The following is a 19,906-nucleotide window of genomic DNA, read 5'->3' as shown; positions in this document are numbered from 1 at the left end:
TCAGGTGGTCTGGTATTCCCATCTCTTGAAGAATTTTCCACAGTTTATTGTGATCCACACAGTCAAAGGCTTTGGCATAGTCAATAAAGCAGAAATAGATGTTTTTTCTGGAACTCTCTTGCTTTTTCAATGATCCAGCGGATGTCGGCAATTTGATCTCTGGTTCCTCTGCCTTTTCTAAAATCAGCTTAAAGATCTGGAAGTTCATGGTTCATGTATTGCTGAAGCCTGGCTTGGAGTATTTTAAGCATTACTTTACTAGCGTGTGAGATGAGTGCAATTGAATAAAGAGGGGGATAGGATTCACTCATTCATTCAACAAATATTTATTGAGTGCCTTCTATTTGCCAGGCGCTGCTTAAGTGACAGAACTGTAGAAGTGAACAAACCAGGGAAAACAGACAGTAAACAGACAACCAGTGAAATATACATTCTGTTGGATAATCCTAAGCACTACGGAGAAAAACAAAGAGTAAAAGGAGGTGAGGAGAGGCAGGAAGGGGGATAAGGGAGTTGGGTGGGGGGGGATGTTTCAAATAGGGTCCTAAGGGAAGACTGCTAGGGAAGGCGACCTTTGAGCGGAGCCCCAAGTAAATGACAGATTACAGGCAGATGAGCTGATAGCAGGGGAAGAACATTCCAGGGAGAGGGAAAAGCCAGTGCAAAGGCCTGGAGGTGAGCACATACCTTGTGTGTTCTAGCAACAGGGTGCAGTGTGGCTGCGGCAGAGTGATGGAGGGGCAGGCGGTAGGAAATGAGGTCAAAGAGGATGATTAAGGGCTCAGATATGTCCTTCTTTAATTTTATGATTCAACTCCGTATGCATGAAACATTCCTATACACCAGAAACAAAAATTAATCATGCCCCAGGGGAGAGATTACCACCAAGGTTAAAAAATAAATAAAAGTCACTACAGAAAATTTTTAGTCATCAACTCTCTCAGGGGTATCAGCCAGTCTCTCTCTGCCTATCATGGTGTTTTCAAGTCTCTTCTCCAACTCAGGTTTGATCCCTGGTCAGGAAACTAAGGTTCCATGAGCCACAAAGCAACTAAGCCAACACAACACAACTAGAGAGTCTGTGGGTTGCAAAGAAAGACCCCATGTGTGGCAACTAAGACCTGACACAGAATAAATAAATAAATATTTTCAAAGAAGAGTCTCTTCCAAATGAAGCCACAGACCACCTGGCAACTGCCTATGAATGAGTAAGGGTTTTTCCAAATCAAACTCAGTCTTTTCATCCTTCTTGAATATATATCAAAACCCAACACAAAGCAATTAATGAAAAATATGAACATAATCATAAATACGATGGGAAATTTTACAACATAACTCTAAAGAAGCACAAAATCACAGGCTATTAGCACCAAATCCAGAAACCTACTGAGTTTCCCAAGACCCATCTCTCCACTGTTGCCTTGCGTGGAAGGAGGAGGGGAGGGGGGTAGTGGGGATGAGGGGGAAGACAGTTCTGATGAAAATGTATGTCAATACCTGCAGATAGTTCAGAAAGAAAGACTTGAGTGTCTCCTTCCTTCGCTGCTTTCGCCCCTCTCCCTGCCCTCACCCCAGAGCTGACACCAAAGCATCTGAGTGACAAGGCCTGAAGCTCATCAAGATGAAGGCAGGCATTCTATTTCAAGGTGAGGTTCAAAACAACCCGCAACCCGCTCTCTGCAGGGACTTCTTTCTTCTTGAAATCAGATGGCGCCTTTGAGGACTTCAGTGTGCTGAGTCACCAGCCAGCTACATACCGGCTGTTTCATTGAAGGCCACCAGGCTGAGACCGTCTTCCTCTTCGGTCAGGTGAACACAAGGACCAAGATGAGAAGCGTCTTCAGAAGAAGTTCCTGCAAAAGGTCCAGACTTAGAAGAAAAATGGTTTCCATTTCTCTTATATTTAAAATTTTTAAATTATTTTAAAATATTTATTTATTTATTTTGGCTGCCTTGTGTCTTTGTTGTGGCTGGAGGGTGTTTCTCCTGTTTTTTTTTTTTTTTTTTTTTAATTTTAATTAATTATTTATTTATTTAGGCTGCCCTGGGTCTTTGTTGCAGCTGGAGGGCATATCTCTTATTTTTAAAATTTTTAAAATTTTAGTTTATTTATTTTGGCTACCCTGGGTCTTTGTTGTGGCTGGAGGGCATTTCTCTTATTTTTTAAATTATTTTTAAAAAATTTATTTATTTAGGCTGTGCTGGGGCTTGTTGTGGCTGGAGGGCTTCTCTTGCAGTGGAATATGGGCTCTCTAGCTGTGGTGCACAGGCTTAGTTGCCCTGAAGCATGTAGGATCTCAGTTTCCCAACCAGGGATTGAACCCATGTCCTCTGCTTTGCAAGGCAAATTCTCAATCACTGAACCACCAGGGAAGTCCTCAGTTTCTCTCTCTAGAAGGAAATAAGACAACCTAGAAATAATTTTTAAAAACTCTGCCCATTATTTTTACATAAAACTACCTAAAGCTGCCTAATTACTGCACTTTTTAATTTGTTACGCAAGTGTTTATCCATTAAGTATATTCATAGGCCGTGCATGGCAAAGATACTGGAAAATTTTAGCCTGCATAGAAGCTTTCAGATTAGAGCCCTGGGAGCTGAGAGTTGACTGCTACTCTGGCAGACAGGTTTCAGTGAATTCGTTACTGACTTACCTAAATGGGGAAATTTCACATAAAAATCTAAAATTGGAGATGCTCTCAGAAATTTGAAAGATCTGGCAACACTGGACCAAAATTCCTTCATAGACACAATCGGTGTGACCCTTCAGACTGAAGGTACCCCCAGGTCAGCACTCACTGACTGATGAGCCATGCATCCTCCCATTTTAGTGCCTGTCACTAGGAAATATATGCCTGGGACTTCCATCTAATCCAACCAGTTTATGGGACAGATGGAGAAAGCAGGGTCCAGAGAATTTTAAATGACTCACCTCAGGGCGCTGGGATAAAAGCAGAGCAGGACAAAAGCAGAGCAGGACCCAGAATTCGGGTCCCCTTCCCATGACATCCCCCTTCCCTGGAGCTTCAGTTGTGAAAGAAACTGGGTCACATTTGAAGCAGTATCTCAAATGCTATTAGCTCTGAAGTTATTTTAATTATAAATCATCAGTACAATCTAATGAAGGCATCAAAGCTGATACTGGTATATACCAGAAGGGCTAAGGAGAAGTATAACTAGGTGATATAACATTTTCTGAGAGATTTAAAATATAAGTAATCTATATTTAAAATATTTTTTTGTGAGTAACAGAGTGGGACAAAGAAAAGCTGAATAAAAAGTACATCCTAATTGAACTATATTGAATAAATTAGAAATGATACATCCTGGATTTTTTTCTTTTTAAATCTAAAAGTTATTTAAGAGGTTTTTCTTATACAAGAATTCTGCCCACCTATCTTTCATGTCATTAATTCATGCTAATATATATAATGAAGATAATGGGTAATTATTGAGGCCTTCCAAATTCTTTATGACAAGTGATATTATTTTCTCCATAAGGTACATTTACAGGCCATCTAAAACTGTTTTGGCTTCATGGATAGAAGTGTTATAAACATATATAAAATAAAAATATGCTGGCACTAATGACTCTGATGTTAATTTTTTTCATACTCCATCAACTCGGAATAGAAATGAGTTTTCCTACATTCATTTTTCTATGTCCGCTTCCCAGGTGGTGCTAGTGGTTAAGTGCTCACCTGCCAATGCTGGAGACATAAGAGATGTGGGTTCGATCCCTTGGTCAGGAAGATCTTCTGGAGGAGGGCATGGCAACCTACTCCAGTATTTTTGCCTGGAGAATCTTATGGACAGCGGAGTCTGGCAAGCTATGGTCCATAGGGTCACAAAGAGCTGGACACAATTGAAGTGACTGAACATGCAAGAACAATTCATCATCATAACCCCATCCTGTTTTCCAGGTAACTCAGAGTCCATCACCACAATTTCCAGAAACTCGTCACCTTGAAGAGGTTGAAAAAGAAACCAAAATATTTCTTTCTTTCTTTAATTGGCCGCTGCTTACAGGCTCTTAGTTCCTTGACCAGGGCCCCTGGCAGTGAAAGCACTAAGTCCTAACCACTGGACCTCCAGGGAATGCCCAATCGAAATATTTCTTTGGAAAACTATGTAATCTTGAAAATGATTCATAATGAAAATATGAGTCATCTTGAAAATGACCCCCTCATTCAGTTCAGTTGCTCAGTCTCCCCCCTCAAAAAAAGAAAAAAGTAGTAACCAGATGGTGACATGGGGACCATAGACATGACAAGCAGAATGAGCCCCACATTTACAGTTTCACAAAGCTTCCAGCAGAGCCAATAAAATGAGAGGCTTTACTTCTTTCTTATCTCACTAGCAGTCATCAAACCTGGGTGCCAGAGAGCACGTCTAAGACCGTCTAAGCACAATGCTGTTCAGTAATGCTGTAATGCCGTTTGAAATCCCAGTTGCTAAAATTAAATTGACACTTGGCAGAAATCATCATAACACTTTCCATCACAGCCATCATGGCAGGCAGAAAGAGTGTCTGTATGGCACAGGGAGTGCTCAGAACAGAACCGTGCATCACAGGAGGCACCGATGTCTGAGGCCGCACAGAGAAGGGTTGAGTGGGAGCTAGCATTTGAAATCCCAATCAGATAAATGCCACAGTCTCCATCCTTTTCCCTCATAGGGACCCAGAAGTCACTGCTCGAATTCAAAGTGCATTCTTCACTTTGCCTTCGTTTTTTTATTTTCTGGCTGTTCTGGGTCTTTGTTGTTGTGTGCAGGCTTTCTCTAGTTGCAGTGAGCTGGGTTACTCTAGTTTCTGTGCGAGGGCTTCTCAGTGAGGTGGCTTCTCTTGTTGCAGAGCACAGGCTCTACAGCGTGGGCTCAGTAGTTGCAGTACACAGGCTCAGTTGTCCCGAGGCACGTGGGATCTTAGTTCCCCGACCAGGGATTGAACCCATATCCCCTGCATTGGCAGGCAGATTCTTAACCACTGGACCACCAGGGAAGTCCTGCCTTCATTTCTTAATCAGAGGAGAGAGGCGTGAGTCTACCTCATCTGCTCGAGTGGGTTTTCTCCTTCGCCTCTCCACCACTCTCAGGATCAAGGCAACTCCTTCCCAGCTAGGAGATTTCTTAATTGGCAGAAGGACGATTTTTAAGGCCATGGGAAGGCACTCTTCTCCCCAGGGAGCCCAGACGACTGCCTCTGTTCTGGCAGCGTTTCCATTCTAACCTAAAGCATGTGTCTGCTTCCACACTACCCAGTGCATGAGTCAAAGGCAACTAAAGGGTTAAACAGATTCCTTGGAAAGAAGACAAGGAAAGACTCCAGAGCCCTGCAGGTGTGGAATCACAGCCTGCCACCGCTCACCAGATTCCCAGGCTCCGAGTTAGCAAGGTTTGGCTTTTCTTGTTTTGCCATTAAAAAAAAAAACAAACAAAACAGAAGAAGAAATTAAATATTCTGTTCTTCCTGTATAGAACTGAGCATGCAGCAAATGCCCTCAGTAAATATCTGTTGAACGGTCAACACTATTTTATAAGATTTCAGAGTTTTCTCCCACCCTGCAACTCCCAACCAGGATTTGAAGTTTCTAGTCCATAGATGATCAGTTTAGGGCTCAATTATCTGACATAACAGCTAGAGCACTATATCCTCTTATGGGAGCCACACCAAAGCTCTACGTCATAATGAAGTCACCTTATCCAAAATCACAAAGACCAAGAATAATGAAATTATTAAACAGAAGAAAACTGATGACCAGGCAAAATGAAAATGAGGAATTTTATCTCAGTCAACAGAAAGAAAGGCTAAAGTAGGTAAGACATACAGGAGAAGAGTTTGTTCTTTTTTATTTAGTCACAACACATCAGTACAACAGAGGTCAAACCCAGTTCAGTGGAGGTCACTTAAACTATACCTGCTAAAGGAATAGACCTGTAAAATGATGCTTTTATAGCTCAAATCAAATTAAATAAACCAAATAGAAGGCGGCAAAGACCTTTTAAGTTATCTCAACAACCATATTTCCATGCGCCAAAAAGAAGAACACAACATAAACATTCCCAGTGAAAAGAAAACATGGCAGCTCCAGGAAGAATTAGGTTATGAATTTAACAGGTTCCACTGGACTATTCCATTGACCACTTGCACACCATGATCACTTATCCATGTTAACATCTGTGAACTTGAGATCTGTGAAATTAAAAATTCATTGCATTGCTTGAGGCTGATAAATGCAGACATATTCTATGCAACTGTCGTCTGTCCCTTCCTACCAACTCCAAACCCAGACCTCTCCTAGCCAAGCCAGAACTGTGAATCCTGGCAGACGACAGTGACTGGTCATTCAGATTCAGGGCCCCTAATGGTTTGTACATTCACCTCACTGCGGTAGGAGGCAGAGATTTAGCTAGTCTTTCTTGGATAAAGCTGATCATCTGATTTGTCAACGCTTTATTCAGAAATATAAAATTCAATACAGCCCACCCCCCAAAGAATATCATTTATACAATACCTTACTTGTCAAAATATTAACAAAATAGCATCATGTTAACATTGAGCACAGTGGTTTGGAAAATTAATTCTAAAAAGAGACTGTAACTATACAAGGAGACAAACAGACTCAAAATACTAAATGTTACAATCCCCAAAACTTTGGGACAAAAATGGGATCTTTCTTAGGTTAACAAAGTAAATTAGGCACAGTACAAACCTATCACCAATTTGTGGGTTTATACTCACTATTTCAATTTAATGTTTGGAACAAAATTTAACAATTAGATTTTTTTTAAACTGCTAATACATGACATGATTAAAAAAACATTAAAAAATAAAAAGTAAACCAACAAACCTTTCGTCTTTCAACAAAGTTTATCTGAAAGTGTACCTTTTTCCTTTTTATTTTACCGATGACTTTAAGGTGATGTTGGCAACAGCCCAGCTCAGCTGGGAATTTAAGCTTTCCCCTCCCTCATTCTACAGCATCAGTTCTTTAAAAAGCTCCAATCTCCGTCCCCCAAGGTCTATAGGGTTTGCCAAGGTTTGCTGCCTGCGTGGGTGCCGAAGGGCTCAGTGCATTGGGAGACAGTAAGTGAAAGGAGCCAAAAGAGAAGGGGAAGGCCGACAGGGAGGCCACTGAGGAGAGCAGGGGTGGAGAGAGTTTGGAGGCGGAGGTGACCACCGGGAGCACCGGTCCAAGGCCGCCGCTAGGGGGCGCTCGCAAAGCGGACGCCTCCGGATGTGCTGTGGCCAACCTGCCCTGGTGGTGGGATTCCGTGGGTGAGGCCGAGGTGCCAGTGTTCCCGTGGGTGCTCTGGGACAGCAGTAGGGGATGCGCGACGTGCGGGTGATGTCCGAAGGCGCTCCCCCAGGGAATGTGTCCAAGGCCTGCGTGGGCGCCGCTCGCCGCTTCCCGCTGGGAGGCATAGTTGTTCAGATGTGAGACCAGGCGAACTCGAAGAGGGTCCGAGGCATCCAATCCTTCAATGATGCTCAGGTAACGGGCGACTTCGGCCAGGCATTCCCGAAACCCCAAACTCCGATAGTCCATAGCAAGGGCGTGCGCGTCAAAATAGCCTGAGGAAACAAACAAAAGAAAGACCTCAGAGCTTCGCTCATTTCCCTCATTTCTTCGATCCCAAAGGCAGCCCTTCCTGGCAAATAGCTACATCCTTTAAGGGGGGGGGGGGGGGGGGGGGGGGGGGGGGGGGGAAGCACTCACGGGCTCTTCTTAAAGTCCAAATATTTGGGAGTCGACCAAAATCTTTGCATTAATCAACATAAGAAGTATGTGTTTGCTAATGCAAGTTCAAAGCCCAATTAGAAACTGCCAAGCAGAAACTGGAATTATACCCTACCGGCAGATGAAACTAGGTTCATTCCTTTAATGTTTTCCCTCAACAACAACAAAAAACACATCAAGGACAGAAAAACCACAGAGTAGTGAAATTCATTAGACACACAGATGTAAGTTATCATCACGGAGCTTTTAGGCACTTGGTCCAGAGTAGAGCATTTTCCGGCTTGGAGACAGACACACAGACCTCGGTCCCCCACCTTCCTTGGGGTTTTCTCTACTTCATCACAACAGGTTTCTTTCCTCAAGAGTCATGTGCCAGGTTATTCTTTAAGAATCTTGTATATGAAATTAAGACCATATATTTAAAAAAGGGGGGGCGGGGCTTTTTCTCCAAAAGGTTAATAAACAAATGTGGTTTGAGCTACCTGACCAGAGCTGTCACAACTTTAGCTGTCACACATAGTAGGTATTTTCCAAAAGAAGGTGCATAAGCTTAATTTGCAGAGGGCTGGGGTGATGAATTCACTGGAGAAAACCTATGTGCACGCGAAAGCACACCGACAGGCAACCCCCCACACAACACACCGTCCTCTCTCCACCCCCTAAGCGCACAGTAAAAATAAAGCAGCGACTGCACCAATCCTAGCCGTCGGTAGCTGATCACTCTGCCCCCAGACACGCAGACGCCCCACCGGACTAGAGACGTACCTTTCCCTCCTGCAGTGTGTAGCATTTTCAGGTGATCCACCGTCATCTGCAGGATCTCGGCTTTTTCTAGCTTGGCAGATCCCTACAAAAGGAAACAACAACAACAAAAACCTGATTTGGCACCTACTGCCTTTGGGGAACAACTTGAAATATATACGCATAGATGTGCTCTGTAAATCATAAAAGCACAGACAACAGCAAAATAAATTATCTTCGCAAAACATGTTGGAATCTGGATGAATTTATTTCCTTCTCACAAACGCGGTTATTTCCCAAGGCACGGGTGAGATTCAGATTAAGGAGCCAAAGGATTCTGAAGGCGTGGATAGCTACACCGAGAGAGCTACCTACTTTCTCCATTACCTGCTTCTCAAAAGCACTGGGTACCAGCCTCCTCAGCTCAGACAAACTGTTATTGATCCGGTCTCGTCGGCGCTTCTCAATAATCTGGAGAAAGCAGAGAAAACAACGGGAGACATTTCCATTACGACTGTAAATTCTAAAGTGAAGAAAGGTGGTTCTTCCCGTTAATTAATAAAACAAACAGGCCCCCCCACCCCCCCCCCAAAAAAGGGGGCACTGTAAAGAGACTCACGCCTCTCCGTCTTTTCCTGGCCAAGATCTGTGAAGATGTAGTTGGGGACATGGAACCTAAAGCTGAACTCAAGTTCCTAAATGAAGAGGGGGGAAAAAAAACAAACAGGAATCGCCGTTAAGCGAGAGGAGGTGATCTGAGAGGTCGCCCCCACGTCCTACCCGTATTCAGATTTTTAAGGTAACTTGGGCTTGAAAGCACCTCCGGGTCGTTCACCCGGGGCGGAGGCCTGCCGGAGATGCGCAGAGGTCAGTGCAGGGCGCCGGCGTGCCCCGGGCCCTCGTGCGCTGTCACCGAGGCCAGCCGACGCTAGCCTCCCGCCGCCAACTCACCCATTCTCATCCGCACTCTCCTTTTCCACCTCGATGGTCTCGTCCAGCTCGCTATCCGAGGAGCTGTACTCGGGGTGGGCTCGCTTCATGCTGGCTGAGCGGGGAATCTGGGGGAGGGTCGGCGCGGCGGGCAGGGAGGAGTTTACTGAAGCGGCGCCTCTCCGCGCTCCACTGCTCGCGTTCCGCACACACTGGTCCGGCTCACGCTCTGCCTCCGGTTAAAACTCAACCATCCCTTTCCCACGCTGCGCCCCTTCCCAGGGCCCTGGGGAGGGCGGGGGAGTGGAGGGGGCGGACGAGGGGGCGGAGGGGCGGGGCGGTGGCTCCCGGGCAACAGCCTTCCCTCGGCCAATCCGGTTTCTAGCTCCTCTGATTGGCAGCCTCTCAGGAGAGGGGCGGGGGCCAGGCTGAGGCCGAGGGCTAACCCCAGGCCCGCCCTCCCCGCCCGCCCCTGCCTGGCGGCGGTGTGTCGGCTCCGCAGGGGCTCCACCGGGCCTCCGCTGGGGAGGAAGGAGGCGGTGCGGGCGGCGCAGGGCCGGCGGCGGGCAGGCGGGGGAGGCCGGGCCGGGACACCAGCCCGCCGTCGGCCGCGGCCCCGCCCCGCCCCGCGCGCCCCGATTGGCCTGGCCTCACGCCAGGGCCGCGCCTGCAGCGCCGCCGGTGAGCCGCACGCGCCGCGGGCCGTGGGAAAGTGCCGGCGCCGCGGCCGCCAGCCAATCCGGGCGACCGACGGCGGCGACGGCGGCCGCGCTGGCGGCGGCGGCGGCGGCGGCGGCGGCGGCGGCGGCGCTGGGCGTCCGCATGAATGGAGAAGAATGGGCAGGCGGGGGAGCGGGGCCGCGTGAGGGCGCGCCGGCGGGGGCTGGGCGGCCGCGGGCCAGGCCCCCCGTGTGAACCTGTAATCGGAGCCTGGGCGCCGGGCGGCCCCGGAAGCCGCCGCCCTGCGCCGCGGTAAATCTCGGCTGCCGGGCCGGGGGTATCCGGCGGCAGGAGGCGCACGCCGCAGGCGAAGCCGGGTTTGAAGCACCTGGCCAGGCGGCGCGCCGGACGCCGGGCGGAGGGTGCGGGGCTCCAGGAGAGCGGCCGCCGGGGCGCCGTTCACTGTGGCCACTAGCCCGGGGCCCCGGGCGCTTGCAGGGAAAGATGTGGTTTCGGGAAATGTTCTTTTTCGGGTTTTGGAGCTGTGTCCTCACTAGCAGACGGACTAGCTTCCGCAGGGGCTTCCCAGCCTCCGAGATGGAATAAATTCCCCTGTGCATCTGGGATCCGGGGAAATGGAGCGCTTGTTTGCTGGGCCAACTGGGGCGGGGGGCGGGCAGGGGTGGACGGATGAGGGGGCAGCTGGGGCTATTCTTTTTTTTTTTTTTTTTTTTTTCAGGCGTTGGCGGCCAGATCCTGTCAGCGGGCGACAGGGTGGCGGGACTCTGAGCATTTGCGTCTGGGGCCGCCCTGGCTGCTGAGATTCACATCTCTGACCACCAGACACACACGCGCCCCCTGTACATCTCCTGCTTCGGGGGTGGCGTGGCGGGTCTGGGTGCTACGTGTAGTTCCCAGACCTCAAGGAGATAGATGTTTTACGAATATATATTGTATATCTCGGACTGCTTCCTGATTTGTAGGAGGTTGTTCTGAATTTAGGAATCCAGGCATCTCTCTCCCCTGACAAAGGAGCAGAGCAGTACATATTCCTCTGAAGTCCACTCGGGGACTGCAGTCTTTCAGTGATGGACTGCCTGATACATATTGTTGAGCATGACAGAAACATTGTTACCTTTGCAAGTTGCTTGTCCGTTTCTCTCCCTCCTTAGTTTATTGATTTCAATGCCCACATTTCAGACGCCACACACTCAGTGGCCTGAGCCTGATAGGGATCGGATGTTTTTCAGTCTCTCACCCTGACACGGCAAACCACTTACTGACTCGCACTGAACCTCGTATTCCACTAAACCTCTACCACCTCAAGCCCCTCAGTCCTTCCCAGGTGCCTCTTTCTGCTTTCCTGTCTAGGCTGGGTCCCTCCATCAACCAACTGGGATTTGTTGTTGCTGACCCACCAGGCACCCCTGCGCCCTGGTATTGCACCGGAGGCCACTTCTCAGCTGTTCTGCCCCACCCCAGCCCCCAACCCCGCGGATAACCCCACTATTTCCTTTCTCAGCTCTTGGCTCAGGTGACAGAGCTCTCTAGGGTCTGCTACAATCACAGAAGTTCAGCCTCCGCAGTCTTAAGTCTAGCAAGTCATTGCTACCGGCTGCTTCCCTCCCAGAACCTGGTGGTCCAGGCACAGGAAACCATCCACCCACTCCCCCCTGCCTTCCAGAAGTTTCTCTTTCAGTTTCTTTCCCTGCCCTAGAAGTCAGTGTGTCCACTACCCCCCCCCCCCCACCCCCCCGTGGTTCTGTAAATTTTCCCAGCCTTTGGAATCTACAAGTGAGTCAACCTTTCCTGCCTTGGCCCATTTAGGACACTTTGTTGAGTCGTGGGCAAGCTGCAGATAGGTGGGGGGAGAGGAAAATACAAAGGGGTTGAGGATTCCTCACCCACATTGGTACCTAAACAAGATATTTCTCCCATACTCAGTGTTACTTTTCAGTGAAGAGTGAGGTCTGCATTAAAATCATCATTTCCAGTGTGCTGAGCTTAGACTCTGGCACACTGACCCCCTCTCCCCTGGAGCACAGCTGCCTAGCCTCTAGGGAAAGGGCCTTTTCCAAGGCAGGGGGTTGGAGGAGGGGTGATGGGAGTGTTGTTCGTTTATAATGCATGGCTCCTGCAGTACCAGCCTCTTCCAGGTTGCATGCAGGCCCACCATTCCTTGCCTAGTCTGAGTCTGGGTTTAGTTATTTGTGTCCTGCAGGTTGCCTTTCTCTGTGTTTTCTTGGGAAGAGATGCCCTGGAATAGATGGGTACTCAAGATTTGGGAATTCACTCACAGGGCTAGGCTTGAGCCAGGCTTCTTCAGAGATGAACTCCTGAGACCTCCAGAGGAAAAGAGCTCAGCCTCAAATCACAACTCCAGCATTTCTATACGAAACAGGCTTAAGTTGAAATGGATATGCACACACTACTGTTTATGATGGATAACGGCAAGGACCTGCTATATAGCACAGGGAATTCTACTCAGTGTTCTGTGATAACCTGTATGAGTATGTGTGCTCAGTCACGTCCAATTCTTTGCAACACCATGGACCCCACCAGGCTCCTCTGTCCATGGGATTTCCAGGCAAGAATACTGAAGTGGGTTGCCCTTTCTTTCTCCAGGGGATCTTCCCAGTCCAGGGACTGAATCTGAGTCCTGCATTGGCAGGCAGGTTCTTTTACCACTGAGCCACTAGAGAACCCCATCTATATGAGAAAGGAATCTAAAAAAGAATAAATATATGTATATATATAACTGAATCACTGTGCTGTATGTTTGAAACTAAAAACATTGTAAATTAACTAAAAAAATTATATATAACTGAATTACTTTACTATATGTCTGAAACTGACACAGCATTATAAATCAACTATACTCCAATTAAAAAAAAAAAATACCACCACCGTGGGAATCAGTGGCTGAGTCCCACTGGAGAACTCCAAAGACTGCATAAGGGAAAAGGAAAGAAAGAGGCTTAAGGATAGCCAACTGTCCAGAAGGGACACAGCAGAAGCCAGATGAGGAAACCACCCTGGAAGAAGCCATGAACCGTCAGTTAATCCACAGGGGCTTTAGCCACTATAGACATCCTTACTTTGATGTCCTTGGTGAGGCCCTTTCTCTGGCAATTTGCTGATGACTGCAGGTGACTGAGAACAAACAGGTGTTGCGAATGGTGTGCAGGAGGGCCAGACTCCACCCACAGCCTCAAAAAGACAGGGGCTGCCTCACTTTGGGCTTTCAGACAAGTTGCTCTCTCCATTCTGAGGCAAAATGCCTTTGTTAAAATGACTTTTAGGTGAAGTCAGCCAGGGTTTGAAACATCTAGGTCTTGTTTATTTATGCATTCACTTGACAAACTCGTATAAAGTCCCTCCTATGTGCTGGTCACTGAGCCAAGCTGGGAGCATTGGGTTGGGAAGCCACAGTCCCTATCAAGCTACTCATATGGATATGTGGGAAAGACGTATTCAGAACAATATCTTAGCTGCATGACTAAGTGGCCAGTTATTTAACCTCTTTAAGCCTCAGTTCTCTCTGTAAAATGGGAATATTAATAATTATTATTTTCCATTGTCACAAAGTCAATTATGTAAATCATTTTACATAGTGCTGAGCCATTAGTAGGCACTCAAATAGTAGCTGTTATTATTAACTATTAGTATACCTGATTTACCAATGAGTAAATAAACTCAGCACTGGGTTACCCCTCAGTTTTCTTCAGATACTCTGTTATACCTCTAATGAGTAAATAAGCATCTAGTGTCTAGACATATTAAATAAAACTGGGGACTTCTCTGGTGGTCTAAGGGCTAACACTGCACTCCTAAGGCAGGTGGCCCAGGTTCGATCCTTGCTGAGGGAACTAGATCCCACATGCTGCAACTAAGACCTGGCACAATCAAATAAATCATAAGTGTCTCTGAAAATCAACTATACCCCAATGTAAAATAAAAATTAAATTTAAAACGAGTAGGAAGTAATATCCTTTTAAAATGATGAGAAAGTGCTTTTTTTCAAAAAGCACTAGATTATTTTGAGTAGAGCAAAAAAAAAGAAGCATCTGCTATTCATTATTAGTGAAAGTTGTGCTTTTTGAGTGTCTTTCTAAGGAGCATCCCTTGAGTGTGCAGTGCTATGGGTATGAGGACAAATAAGTCACGTACTTATGGAGCTCAGAGCTGGCTCCTTTATGAGAACCCACCAAATCAGAAACCACAAAGCAGAGTCACCCCAAACCGTCAGACCCAAATTCTAAGTGCCAGTTTTCCTCTGGTCCCCACGCTTCCCTCTTTTCTCTGGATGCCTGTCTCAGACGCCACACTGCCTTGTGGCATGTCATGCCACACAAAAATGCACTTCCACTCTCAACTCTCCTAATTGAGGTCAGATGTAAGACCCTCTGTGTTCGCCCTGAAGGAATGTTTAATTGGAATCCCATCAGACCGCAGCGTGGTACAGTGGGAGAGGCAGAGGATTCCAAGCGTGGGTTTGAATCCCCCTTCCCTGGCTCTGTGACCTGGAGCCCATGACCACACCTCTCACCTCTCTCCTCTGAGCCTCACTTTCCTCATCTGTAAATTAAGAATTCTCCTTCAGTGTTGGTTTTTGCCTTTCTGAAAGGCAAAATGAAACAAAGTATTTTGTAAATATACTATATAAATGGTACACCTTCTGCATATGAATTATAATGGTAATAACATGGGCTGTTCCATCCAGTTTGACTGGACCCCTTAAGAGGAAGCTTCTGTAGGTTTTCTTGCTCCTGTCAATGCATTCCTTCAAGATGGGCCACTCCATCTTTGAAAAAGAAAAGGATATTTAAAATGCCAAAGTGCATTTCACAGAACATTAACCTTTCAAGATTCTCTGTAAATAAAAGAATCTGTTTTCATATACATTTGGGAAACTCTTGGCAATCTCAGGGTGCATGAGAGCATGCACAGTTCTGAGAAGTCCAAAGGAAAGAAGCCTCATTGTCATGTCTGACTCAGAACTACCCAAGTTCATCATCTTTTTTCACATAGCATCTGCTAATAGTCTACTAAAACAGCATCCCTAAAGAATAGACTTTAGGAAATTCTTTACTAGCATAAGGATGGATACACTTAGCTTTTGATTAAAGACCACTGACCCACAGAAAATTAAATTAAGCAGTGAAAAGCAACTTAACAAAAACTATTATTGAGTTCTGAATATAACTTTTGATTTAAAGTTCTTTGTTGACTAATCTGAGAACCCAATTCCTTGAAAAAAAAATTTAAATAAACAGCAGACACTCACACAGTACTTACCATATGCCAGGCAGTTTTAAGAACTTCATATGTCATTCATTGAACCCTCACAGTAAACCAAGGAGGAGGAATTACTGTTTTTTCCCTGTTTTAGAAGAAGCCCAGCAGAGACAAGCAGGAGATTTGCCCAAAGTCATATCTGAATCCCCGCTATTGGTTTGATTCTATGACACTTTCTTACCCTACAAGAGTGCTGTGCTGTGCTTAGTCGCTCAGTTGTGTCCGATTCTTTGTAACCCCACGGATTATAGTCTTCCAGGCTTTTCTGTCCTTGGGGGTTCTACAGGAAAGAAATACCAAAGTGGTTTGCCATGCCTTCCTCTAGGTGATCTTCCCAACCCAGGGATCAAACCTAGGTTTCCCAGAGTCTTTACCGTCTGAGCCACCCGGGAAGCCCCCTAAAAGAGTAGCTTCCAGCATATTCTTTTCTCAATTAAAATGATGCAAGTAGTAATTTATAAAATTTTCTCAAAATAATTCAAATACTAATTTGCAGTGTATTTTCAAAATTCAGTAATTCAATGAAACTTTTTGTTTTCATACTTTCAAGGTGAAAGTGAAGTCGCTCAGCCGTGTCTGACTCTTTTCGACCCTGTGGACTGTAACCAACCAGGCTCCCCCGTCCCTGGGATTCTCCAGGCAAGAACACTGGAATGGGTTGCCATTTCCTTCTCCAGGGAATCTTCTGAACTCAGGGATCGAACCCAGGTCTCCCGCATTGCAGGCAGACTCTTTAACCTATGAGCCACCAGGGCAGACTCCTCTTTCAAGGTAGTTCTGGATATAAATGCACACCAGGACCCAGAGACCCCACAGAGACTGAGCCAGAACTGTGTTTGAGTGTCTCCTGTGGAGGTATACAGGTCAGCAGTGGACTGCTGCAGGGGCAGGGGCTCTGGGTGCAGTAGACCTGGGTACAGCATAAGCCCTCTTGGAGGAGGTCGCCATTAACCCCACCATAGAGCCACCAGAACTTACACACAGCTGGGGAAACATACTCTTGGAGGACAAAAACAAAAGCTTGTGGGCACCAGGACCCAGGAGAAAGGAGCAGTGACCCCATAAGAGACAGATCCAGACTTGCCCATGAGTGTACAGGAGTCTCAGGCGGAGGCATGGGTCGGTGGTGGCCTGCTGCAGTTGCCATTGAGTGTAGCAGTACATGCATGGGACCTTTTGAAGGAGGTCACCATTATCTTCATCACCTCCACCATAGTTTGGCCTCAGGCCAAACAATTGGGAGGGAACACAGCCCATCCCATGAACAGAAAATTGGATTAAAGCTTTCCTGAGCATGGCCCCGCCAATCAGAACAAGACCCAGTTTCCCCCTCAGTCAATCTCTCACATCAGGAAGCTTCCATAAGCCTCTTCTTCTCCATCAGAGGGCAGACAGAATGAAAACCATGATCACAGAAAACTAACCAATCTGATCACATGGGCCACAGCCTTGTCTAATTCAATGAAACTTTGATCCATGTCATGTAGGGCCACTCAAGATGGACGGGTCATGGTGGAGAGTTCTGACAAAACGGGCTCCACTGGAAAAGGGAATGGCAAACCACTTCAGTATTCTTGCCTTGAGAACCCCATGAACAGTATGAAAAGGCAAAAAGATAGGACACTGAAAGATGAACTCCTCAGGTCGGTAGGTGCCCAATATACTGTCGGAGATCAGTGGAGAAAGAATGAAGATGGAACCAAAGCAAAAGCAACACCCAGTTAAAACAACACCCAGTTATGGATGTGAATGGTGATGGAAGTAAAGTCCAAAGCTACAAAGAGCAATATTGCATAGGAACCTGAAATGTTAGGTCCATGAATCAAGACAAATTGCAAGTGGTCAAACAGGAGATGGCAAAAGTAAACATCAACATTTTAGGAATCAGGGAACTAAAATGGACTGGAATGGGTGAATTTAACTCAGATGACCATTATATTTACTACTGCGGGCAGAAATCCCTTAGAAGAAATGGAGTAGCCATCATGGTGAACAAGAGAGTTCGAAATGCAGTACTTGGATGCAATCTCAAAAACGACAGAATGATCTCTGTTCGTTTCCAAGGCAAACCATTCAGTATCACCGTAATCCAAGCCTATGCCCCAACCAGTAATGCTGAAGAAGCTGAAGTTGAACGGTTCTATGAAGACCTACAAGACCTTGTAGAACTAACACCCCCCAAAAAAGATGTCCGGCCCCATCACTTCATGGCAAATAGATGGGGAACAATGGAAATAGTGAGAGACTTTATTTTGAAGGGCTCCAAAATCACTGCAGATGGTGACTGCAGCCATGAAATTAAAAGCAGAAACTAAAATAACATTATAAAGCAATTATCCTCCAATTTAAAAAAAAAATAGAAAGTACCACTGTGGTGGACACAACTTCCTAAGATCTTAACAGAAGGTATAATTGAATAAACTTTTCTTTTACCACATTAAAAACACTCTAGGGGCCTCCTTAGTGGTCCAGCATGATTAAGAATCCATCTTACAATGCAAGGGACACTGGTTCAATCCCTGGCCTGGGAAGATCCTGTACACTGAGTGCCAACTAAGCCCATGTGCCACAGCTATTGAGCCCATGCTCTGCAACTACTGAACCCTGAGTACCTAGAGCCCATGCTCAGCAACAAGAGAAGCCACCACAGTGAGAAGCCTGTGCACTGCATTGAAGAGCAGCCCCCACTCAATGCAGCTAGAGAAAGCCCGCATGCATCAGTGAAGACCCAGGACAACCAAAAAGTAATAATAATAATTAATTAATTAATTTTAAAAATAGAAATACTCTCAAATATTTGGCTATTTTTGGCTGTTTGGATTTTTCTGTTTGCTGCATTGTATTCAGTAACGATAATGCATAGTAAATAGCATAAAATTAACATATTGTCCCACTGGAAAAAATAAATAATAGAAACAGAAAGATGAATTGGCAGAATTTTTCATAGGGTTTAAACATATGCCCTAATTTATGACAAGCAGGATGTATTCAGCTTTGAAAACAGCTTGATTAGTTTTTGCTTATATATTTTATGACATGTCGTTGCCTCGGTTCATACACAATTATCATTATACTTATTTTAAATGATTTTTTAAAGTTTTAAATCAAAGTACTCAAACTCCAAGTGCAGTTTTCTGAGAACCCACAGTTTTGAGATTAAAAACTTGTCCTCTGGAAAATATATGATTCCTAGTGAATTTTCACACCCAGTTTTAATTTTTTTTTTTTTTATGTTTTGTATGTGTTAAGCAAATCTTAAAATATTAAGGAATTTAAGTATTTCTTATAAAGGTGACCCTAACCAAAATTTCATTCTACTATCAGCCCACATTAAATTTTTACAGTACTTATTCAGACCATCTTTGTTTCTAAATTTTCTACTTAGAATACAAAAAACTTAACACATACACAAAGTTATTCTTCTGGTACCAATTATTGCCAACATGCAACATTAATTGAGATTTTTCCCCCCTTGAAATCTGACTAGAAGAATTAAGTTTTAAATCAATGTAATCTAATTTTTAATATTGTGTGTGCTCAGTCACTCAGTCATGTCCAACTCTTTGCCACCCCATGGACTGTAACCTGCCAGGCTCCACTGTCCATAGAATTTTCCAGGCAAGAATAATGGAGGGGGTTGCCATTTCCTTCTCCAGGGGATCTTCCCAACACAGGGATTGAACCCAGGTCTCCTGCATCTCTTGCATTGTCGGGCAGATTCATTACCATTGACCCACCCGGGAAGCCCAATTTTTAATATTACCTTATTTTATTCTTTCCCTCCAATTCAATCCTTACTGATAAGTGATAGAGCTCTTATATGGAACAGCATATCTGGATTCCATTCTACTGAGTTCCTGCCAAGAACTACTGCTAGTAACTGTGGTACAGAGAAAGGAAGTAGAGTGTTTTGAAAGAGAAATTCATTAACAGTTCTTTGGATTTTATCGTTGTGAACTTAGATCCCCTGAAAACACATGCAAGTGTGTGCACACACACAAGTTCTTGCTTTAAGTTGTTGACATTAAGAGTTTTCTACACAAGGCACCATATTATAGGCTGTAAATATTCTTCCTTCTGGAACTGGACACACAAAAACCTTAGAGAGAAATGAAAAGAGCACATCGTAGTGTTGTCTTTGTCAGCATTTTCTTTCTGCTTCTCCTTTGTAGTCAGATTAACAGATAAGAAACCCACAAGTTCATCCATACTGTTCCCTAAGAGGAATTTTCATATTGCTTTCTCTGTTTATTCATAGAATCTGGGCTCTTGGACTCAACATTTTAAGTGTAAGAGAGAGAGAGAGTAAGAATATGCTGGTGGATGGTGAGTGAAGGAAGAATTGTGCAGGATGAAACACTCCAATGTCAGGGTCAAAAGCAACTTGCTGCCTTTATTCTCTATACCTGTATGTGTGGCATAAGTGGAGCTAGGAGAGGAAACATAAGAGGGTGTGATGGTTTGTGTCATTGTAAAGAAAAGAGGCCTCAAGTACAAGGAAACGGGGAGGGCGAGGGACGGTCCATTGGAAAATG

General features: G+C 45.5%; 1 protein-coding gene across 2 annotated transcripts; it reads right to left on the bottom strand.

Moving 5' to 3' along the window:
- Window positions 1–5,833: 5,833 nt before the first annotated feature.
- On the bottom strand, window positions 5,834–9,977 carry HEY1 (hes related family bHLH transcription factor with YRPW motif 1). Of its 2 annotated transcripts, none has more exons than XM_044928660.2 (5): window positions 9,435–9,977; window positions 9,103–9,178; window positions 8,859–8,954; window positions 8,508–8,589; window positions 5,834–7,576 (listed from the first exon to the last, which is right to left on the bottom strand). In XM_044928660.2, the coding sequence occupies exons 1-5, from the start codon at window positions 9,521–9,523 to the stop codon at window positions 6,993–6,995; spliced, it is 927 nt and encodes a 308-aa protein (XP_044784595.1). In that variant the 5' UTR covers window positions 9,524–9,977; the 3' UTR covers window positions 5,834–6,992. The 2 variants fall into 2 exon arrangements, with proteins under 2 accessions (XP_044784595.1, XP_006057107.1); XM_006057045.4 differs by having other exon boundaries at window positions 8,871–8,954; window positions 9,435–9,969.
- Window positions 9,978–19,906: the final 9,929 nt, after the last annotated feature.

Source organism: Bubalus bubalis, chromosome 15 (assembly GCF_019923935.1).
Source record: "Bubalus bubalis isolate 160015118507 breed Murrah chromosome 15, NDDB_SH_1, whole genome shotgun sequence".
NCBI lineage: Eukaryota > Metazoa > Chordata > Mammalia > Artiodactyla > Bovidae > Bubalus > Bubalus bubalis.
This window is presented reverse-complemented; position numbering and strand designations above follow the sequence as displayed.

Bases quoted from the DNA above. Each gene is read 5' to 3' on its own strand.
- HEY1 (XM_044928660.2), bottom strand. From the start codon at position 9,523: ATGAAGCGAGCCCACCCCGAGTACAGCTCCTCGGATAGCGAGCTGGAC. The intron at 8,955-9,102 runs GTGAGTCTCTTT...TGCTTTCTCCAG, and splicing joins CCAGGAAAAGACGGAGAGGC to ATTATTGAGAAGCGCCGACG. The intron at 8,590-8,858 runs GTAGGTAGCTCT...TTCCTTTTGTAG, and splicing joins AGAAGCAGGTAATGGAGAAA to GGATCTGCCAAGCTAGAAAA.